Consider the following 8,212-nt stretch of genomic DNA (forward strand, 5'->3'; position numbering starts at 1 on the left):
ATACTTTTAAGAAGGTTTGTAAAAAAAACCAGTTTGAAACAAAATCAAAGATTTTACAACTTTTAAGAATTGTTTTTACTAATAGCTTGACCTTTCATTAATGACGCCAGCAGACTTAGGGGTGAATTTAGCCTTCCTTCATCACCATTACTGTTGAGGTTGGGTATCCTAGAAGTTAAAGCATTCGCTGGAATATTGCTGGAATATCGCTAAGGGCGGCGTAAAACTAAATTCTCAATACCGGTATTGATGATACGTGTAATTCTATTAATATTTTTGGAACTACAAATATCCCTGAATACGTCTTATGAAAATTATTCAGAAAATATTTAAATAGTGCAAAAAGTACGAATTGTTCTCTTTCCACGTCTCACGTGATACACGGATTGATTGTATGTACTCCACATTGTGGAAACCTTCCCCGTCTACATGTTTTTCCGTGTGGTGACCACTGATCAGTTGGTCAACAACAAATCTCTGTCAGTAGTTGTGAGTATGTTAATGGAAAGTGGGAGTATGGCGCATATTTCCGCCAAATGACATCACTGATCAATTTTCACACTTTGGCGATACATCCATGTGTCTCTGGTTCGCGGTTTGCATATGGAACTACCTGTGGCTTAAGGTACTATAGTTAGAGATTTTGTGTTTTTGCAGATGGATAATGTCTTTTTAGTACCCTCAAATTGGCTTGATATATATTGTCATACGTGTACGCTTGGTAAATATGAATTATTGCCTTTGTTTTTATTAAGTGTTATGGTCATTCAAATATCCGTGTTTCTGCACATAGTGATTGACAACTGCAGAAAAGTCACCCATAGAAGGGCAATATCCACACCTAACCCCCTCATTCATGTTGCTAAATCTGAAAATGACTGAAAATATACTTTGCTACATCGAAAACCCAACTGATTTCATATTTTCGATAAATTTTAAGAAAAAGTGTACAGAAATTTCCGATCACTGCATATTCCAAAATTCCGATCACTGAATTATGTGTTCACTGTACTCCCGCGATCACTTCACTGAATATCAGGTTTACATTTTGTACAATAACTTCTTCAGTTTTGTTCTGAATGACTTCCTCTTTTCACAGAGGGTACTGCTGGTGATACCTGTTAACTCTGTTTGTCACTCATAGGAAAAATGGAAATACATTTGAAATAAAATCAGTATTTGTCTACGTGAAAAGATATGTTCTGCCGATAATCGACGGTTACTTCTTTCATGTTTAACCTTGCAACTTGAAACTTTCTACATATCACCATCAGAACATGTGCATTCATGAAATATTAATATTTAAACGATATTTTCATGTTTCGCAAATGGTGATTAGATTTTTTACACCGATCTTACATTCGCCACCAGAACAAGCACGCGATCACTGCAAATGCAGGCTGACAGTCACCCCATTACTGCATTCTGCAGGACAGTGGTTCCAGGGGTGAGAATGTTGCTCATAGTTTTAACCACGGGGTGATTTATCATCATCATGTGCAGGCCATCTGATGTAGCAGGTGTATAAAGGATGTGTTTTGAACACGTGCACGTGCTGACCCTGGGTCGTTATGATTGTTTTCACACGAGCTGCGTCACACGAGTGTTCGATAAATTTCATTGTGGGACCCCGAATTCCAAGGTTGTCAGTGTCGGTATGACAGTACAGCTCTATTGTTTTCCCAAGGTCCCCTGTTACCTTGAACTATCCACCAACATTAATGTGACATTCCGTCAAATACAGTGGCGATAAAACAACTGTACTATCAGACATATATTCAGCTGTGAGACCGACATTCCTGAGAACTGTACAGCTTACATGGGGTTTTAAATCTGGCCCTGCCACTCTGCGACAAACCATTCTTCAGTCCTAGATTCTCATGTTAGAAACCGGCATCATGGACGTCTGGTCTACCCAGTGTTGAACATATGTGCTTGTGTTATATTTGTCGAGAGGTAGTTTTGATAGATTGCGTTCAAACTGCATTAATGATACATGTGCAAATCAATAAGCGTTGTGTCACAATCTAGGGAAGTATAAAATAATTTCATTTCGTTGACGAGATGAAGAACCGCGGTGAATGCATATAACGAACACAAAGGAGTTAGTGAAATCTTTATTCGACCAGAACCTGTTTGTAAGAACATAGTACCACACAGCTAGTTGATACTTTAGCCCACGTCCGTGATGTTAGAGACGACAACATCGACAATGGAGACGACGTCCCGAGAAGGAGACATGGTTGTCCCGTTGGTTATTGTGTGGTGCGTGTGGTGTGTGAGTCAGTGAGTGTGCCCATATAACGGAGTCATGTGGCTAGGCACACTGAGCTGGGTTGATACAGTTCCGGAGGTCCTCCATTGCAGATATATAGCTGCTTACCACAAAATCCGTGTTACCTGTTGCCACGACAACAGTGAAAACATACAGATCTACACATGGACGACGTCAACATGTTTATGTGAACGGGTTGATGTTCATGAAGTGCTTGTGTTTTTTCTTACGCTTTTGAGGTCGGTCCCACGTTGGCAAACTTTCAAGTTTTTTCTGTAAAAGTCACAACAACTGCATAATATCAAATCCTGGAATATTGCACAGTCAGAACATCATCAGTTAAGTTTTCCCAATATCTTACAGTGCGGCTCTGGAACAAATGCCTATTAGAGGCACCCAAGAGGGCTGGCACAAAGTTGGTCTTATTCCAAACACAAACACACGAGATCGGTGAAAACCCTTGCAGCTTGATTTCACCAAAATATTACAAACTTAACCTGAAACAATGTCACTGAAACTTGGGAAACATAGGTCAGAAACAAGATTATGATACTGGACTGAAATGCAATACCGTCGAATAAATACTTCTTGCTGGTTTCACTTTTAGACATAATCAAATATGGCTGTAAATGTTGTTTTACGTGACGCCGAGCTATCATGCCCGTGTTATGACTTTTGCATTGTTAATGCTAGAATCTCGCTCCGCATCCTGAATCCACACATAACTCACCTGGTATTCCTCCTCTAAACGTTCTTTTTGTCTTCGTTTGAACGCGAACTGAAAATGAAATTTAAAATATTTGACTTTCGGTTTTCAAGATACTTTCTGTATTCACTGTGGAAGCGGTTCGTGGGTGCGCTATTCGTAAAGTCTTCTGACTCACCTTACTCCCCACGATAACGACAAACGTCAACTGTCCGAACAGATATAGGCCAAGGAAGGTGAAGAAGGCGCAGTAGTCCATCATTCCAGCGGTGTCGTCGTCACTTTTATACAACGCCACAACAGCGTGCCAACAGCACACTAGGAACAGGAACGACATCGACAGAAGGATGTACCGGTCCTGGGGATGAATGGAAGTTTGCACATTAAACGTAGAGGTGATTACCATAAACCAGAAATCACAGTCTGAAGTCTTAAATTCATTTCATCGTATGTCATTTACTTTAGATGAGAAAGTATGTCCATAAACGTAGGACCCGCTCGAAACTTTTGTGTAGTAGCCTTTTCTCACTTTAAACACACTGTCATGGACAACGTTGTAAATATGTCAGGGCCGTATTTCTGATAAAATAAGAATGGATGTCTCCTACTTTCTCCTTCAGCAAATACTTTTTGGAAGAAGGCGCATTATAAATTCATTACTATCATTGTCATTGACACTGTACATGTATTGTTTGTGATCTAAACAGTTATCAAAACTTCAAGGACGAAATGAATAGCTATTTTAACAACCAAACTAGTGAACCGGTATGTACAGGAACGTTCACTCACTGCCATAAATATAATTATGGCTGTATTATCATATGATGATGATGACAATGACAGCCATTTAGGCGTAACTCTCGCCATTACCGTTAACCCAACCTAGTCCATTGATATGGAGGATTGTGTCATTCATAACAATCGTGTCTCTTGGTTTGAAGAGCACGCTACCACGGTGGGCCATGTCAGGTACTGCATGAAATATTCTTCAAGTGATCCCTAGGAACCGTAGCAATACGTTCTGCGTGGTCACACACGGTCTGCATTACTTACCAGGTATGTCAGATAGGAGAGCTTAGGTACTGACTGCGAGGCCACGAACTTGAAGGTCACCATGGTGAGGATCAAGGTCAAGGACAACTGAATACGCCTCTGAGGAAGCTCACGGTCAACGGAAAAGGCAGCAAATGACAGGGAACTTATCATCGTCTGGAAATGTGACAAGTGTGATCTCAGTAATCGTGGAGTTTCACACATTAATGATAAGCAACTATAAGTTATGAGAATGTCATGCCAAAAGACCAGATGAAGCATCTAAGTAGCATACTCGCCTCTCCAGGTGAGGTGTATCCCAAACATAACTAAATGCTCGCAAACAAACATTGCATTTGGTCCGATTTGATGTCCTCTGGGCAACGAAAAATGTTGAAATATGTAGTGGTCCTAACAAAACCAGTTTGCTTCGTTGACACACAATGCTCGAAATAACGGCCTCCCTGGAGGCCCAGCGCCGGTTGTTATTGTATCGGGCTGACAGTTTCAAATACCTGCAGGCCCTTCGGTGAATATCTGACAGTTGTCTTTTTTCAACCAGAATCTTTGCCATATTTTGAAAAAAAACCAACATGTTATTAACGTTCGAGAACCATTCATAATTCATCAATGACAATAGTCTTTACTAAACTAAAAAACTTACAGTGTGAAACTGTATAAGACATCTGTGACTGTATAAGACACCCTTGCCGTAGGGTCTTTTGGCCCTCATGGGGTTGGTTATTAGGTTTCTGATTTCGAAAGTCACATATATGCTTACAATGACCAGCATGATGTTCCAGGTAAAGTAGCCGACCTTCCTGACTGCGCAGCACCGGAAGATGAAGCCAGGTCGCTTGTACTTGATGCTGCTGTATTCATTCGGCATGAGACGCTTCTCGCCAACCACGAAGTCGTACAACCCCCACTCCTGCTGATCAACAAAGCTGTCCACGTTGACGTGGCTGACGGTGGAGTTTAACTCCACCAGCTCCACATCAGTTGGCGGGGATTCGCTGGTGATGAGGATGGATAAGTCCTGTTGGGAGAAAAGTAACGGTTAAGTTACAGACAAGGTGACATTTCAATATAACAGTCTCTATGTGACCCCTATGAAGACACCTTTTACTGTGAAAAGAAGTATTTGGTACTAAATCGAAAGGACACTCCCAGACGTACTTGGATGTCAAACGGAAAGTCTTCCAGCTCCAACTTCTCGAAGAACTTGCCCTTGATGCGGCGTCTCTCCATCACATACGTCTCCCCACCCGATTCTGTCTGCAACTCCCGCCATGTCGTCTGCTTCAGTTCACCGATGTTGTTTTGAATGTTGAGCTTGGGGTCGAAGTATGACTCCCAATCGATTTTCTTGGTCTGGCAACAAAGCGTGATATGTTGGATTGCTGGATACCAAACAACTAGAATTTTCTCAACATCACTATTTCTTCTGTGTTGACGTTACCTCTACAAAACAGGATTGATAATATGTAATAAAAATGATTCCTGGATAGATGTATCCTGATAAACGTCTATTTCCTCTCCAAGGAGGGTTGCTAACAGCCCAGAAACTGACTGATAATGATCAGGCTGTGTGAATGTATTACATGCTCATAGTCAGGTATAGTGGAGCATGTATTTAATGGACTGGGACGAAACTGTCTCTCGGGACTCGTATTTTTGCTACCTATTCTAGTGTATGATCTTTCCATCTGACCGAGAGGAACTTGTCTCACCTCGTTTTTGGTGCTGTCTAGTCAGGAAAACGTCTGCAGAGTACTCATCGCCTTGTTGATGCTGTCTAGTGCTGGTGTGTCGAGCACCCATCTTTTATTGGTTCTGTCTAGTGCTGGCTCTCTCCATATGGCTGAGAGGAAAATGTCTGAATAGTACTCACCTTCTTGTTGATGTTGTCTAGTGCTGGTTCTCTCCATCTGGCTGATAAGAAGATGTCTGCAAGGTATTCCTCCTTTATGGTGTCTATGTTGCTGATTTTGAGAAACACGATCTTCAGTGAGACGTGCCTCTGTGGTGGAAGACATGTATTAACGTACAATAGAGAGTGTGCAAGGGAGTTTTGTGACAAACCGAATGTTTTGCATATATAAGACTGGATGGGGTGAGATTTAAGCAAGAGTAGCCTCCCCTGCTTCTACGACGTGAACTTGCGCATGGAGATGCTATAAAGGCCTTTATCTTTGGAGGCTTAGGTGAAACACTAAAACTACTGTTATATGTTTGCAAAGCATTACATGTAACAGCTGACAATATTGCGCAGCAACATAGTGACTAAAGATATCGTCGTACTTCTGTAGAATTTCCTCTTTCTCATTCAAAAGAATTACTTTGTGACTTGTAGTAATGTGCACCAATTATTTCAAATCCGTACTCCTACTCAACGACATCTTTTAATGAGTTTAGACACGTTGACAGGCGGGTTAGTGGGTTCTAGGTTTTGTTGAAAACATTTTCTTTCCGTGCTGGAAAATGTCTGTCTCCTAGACATAAGAGAATGAACATGGGAAAAATAGATATTGTAGATGCCATCTATATAAAGAACTAACGTTAACAGGCTGTTTATGTGTGATACTGATACTACTCCTTTTGGTCCTGGTTGCCAGTCTGATTTACATCAATGTTGCTTTCAAATGATTTTGTACACCTACGGCACCTTTTCTCAATCACATGTTTGGTTAAGGTTAGAATGACATTTGATAATATAATAATGTCAGACCCCGATGATGATGGGTCTGAAGTGGTCGTCAGCCCACCCTGTTGACGTAATAAGCGACAGACATGATGGGAGGTCACACTTCTGACGTAGTTGATGAAGCATTAAACAAAAGCACAATGAAACACATGAGATATACTATATGTACTACATGGGCTAGCATAACGCATGTAGGTGTTTGATGTCACTGCACTTGTACATTGTATACATGTTATTGGCCGCTGCCATACATCTGTATAACCACAGTCATTATAAAGACTTTACCGTTGCAACGGAACATGTCCATATTTATTTAACTCATCATTCCGGACTGACGTAAGTTAAGCGTTGTCAGTCGGGCGGGATTTGGAATCCGAGGGTTCACCGCACCGCATACTCTTACTTACAAGATTGTTGTTGTCTGTTCCGCCATTAACTACCGCCATATTTCCATGAAGGAGGGAGTCTTGCTTGTCAAAGATGTCGTACAGAATTACTTGATACACAACACTCGTTGGGAGCCATTAATCACGCGTCCAAACATGGTCGTCATGGCACCAACAAGGTTGAGATTACTGTATAAGAGGCTCAGGGCGAAGCTAGAGATTAGGTATCATTTTCAATAAATCTGCTGTCCATACTCACAGTGCCGGAAATAATCTGTACAGTATAACCTCAACATGTTTAGCCCCCAAAAGTCATGTAACATCTAGTTAAACAGGCAATGCTTTCAGCTGTAAGATGTGCTGTATTTGGGATTACATTAGCACATCTTTGTGGGGCCCTATCGCGGTATGTACATGCATGTGTACATACTGACTTCTGATTGACGTGAACGGCTATGTCTTGCTGCCTTATGGAAAAGGACATGGATAGTTCAATATCGTTGAGACACAAATTTAACAACATACCTAGGATTTTGGACTCTATTAATGCCGCATTACTTTGCAGGCTGAATAAAAAAGTGAAATGTTTCTCGGGCATTGGTCACTTTATTTGTGCGCGTAACAATGTTTCATTACCATTTAGAAAAAAAATAATTTTGTCTTGGCCGCGTCCCGATCATCCATTTGTTCACTATAAGAATGAGTGTCTGTAGGAACGGGTGTGACTGAATCTACAACTAATTAACACGTGCTAAACTTCCCAAACTGAATTTCTGAGAGAACAAAATAAAAATGTGTTCCTGACGCGCCACTTATATCCTATCAAACATTAAACAACAAGTCAAACCGTCACTTTTGAAAAAAAATTATTATTTTGTGCAGCCTAACCAATAACAGTGGGCAGGTGGCACGTGAGACTAATATGATTATGTAAAACCCAGTGAATCTGTTGACAGTCACCTCTCATGACATGTTTGAAGACGTCTCCAAGGCATGTATCCATGAACCGTTCAGATTAACTGGAAACTAGTATGACATAATGTGTATACATGAATACTATCGTGTAAACCAATGTAAGTTCCTTTTTCTCACTTGACAACCTGCCC

The 8,212-nt window shown here is 41.0% G+C and overlaps 1 protein-coding gene across 1 annotated transcript; it reads right to left on the reverse strand.

Annotated features, from left to right (window-relative positions):
* Positions 1-2,282: 2,282 nt before the first annotated feature.
* On the reverse strand, positions 2,283-7,166 carry LOC137279096 (cys-loop ligand-gated ion channel-like). Its single transcript, XM_067811571.1, has 8 exons — positions 7,128-7,166; positions 5,908-6,036; positions 5,193-5,387; positions 4,795-5,052; positions 4,035-4,190; positions 3,160-3,339; positions 3,006-3,053; positions 2,283-2,548 (listed from the first exon to the last, which is right to left on the reverse strand). The coding sequence occupies exons 1-8, from the start codon at positions 7,164-7,166 to the stop codon at positions 2,459-2,461; spliced, it is 1,095 nt and encodes a 364-aa protein (XP_067667672.1). The 3' UTR covers positions 2,283-2,458.
* Between the last annotated feature and the right edge of the window lie 1,046 nt (positions 7,167-8,212).

The sequence above is a fragment of the Haliotis asinina genome, chromosome 3 (assembly GCF_037392515.1).
Source record: "Haliotis asinina isolate JCU_RB_2024 chromosome 3, JCU_Hal_asi_v2, whole genome shotgun sequence".
NCBI classification, from domain to species: domain Eukaryota; kingdom Metazoa; phylum Mollusca; class Gastropoda; order Lepetellida; family Haliotidae; genus Haliotis; species Haliotis asinina.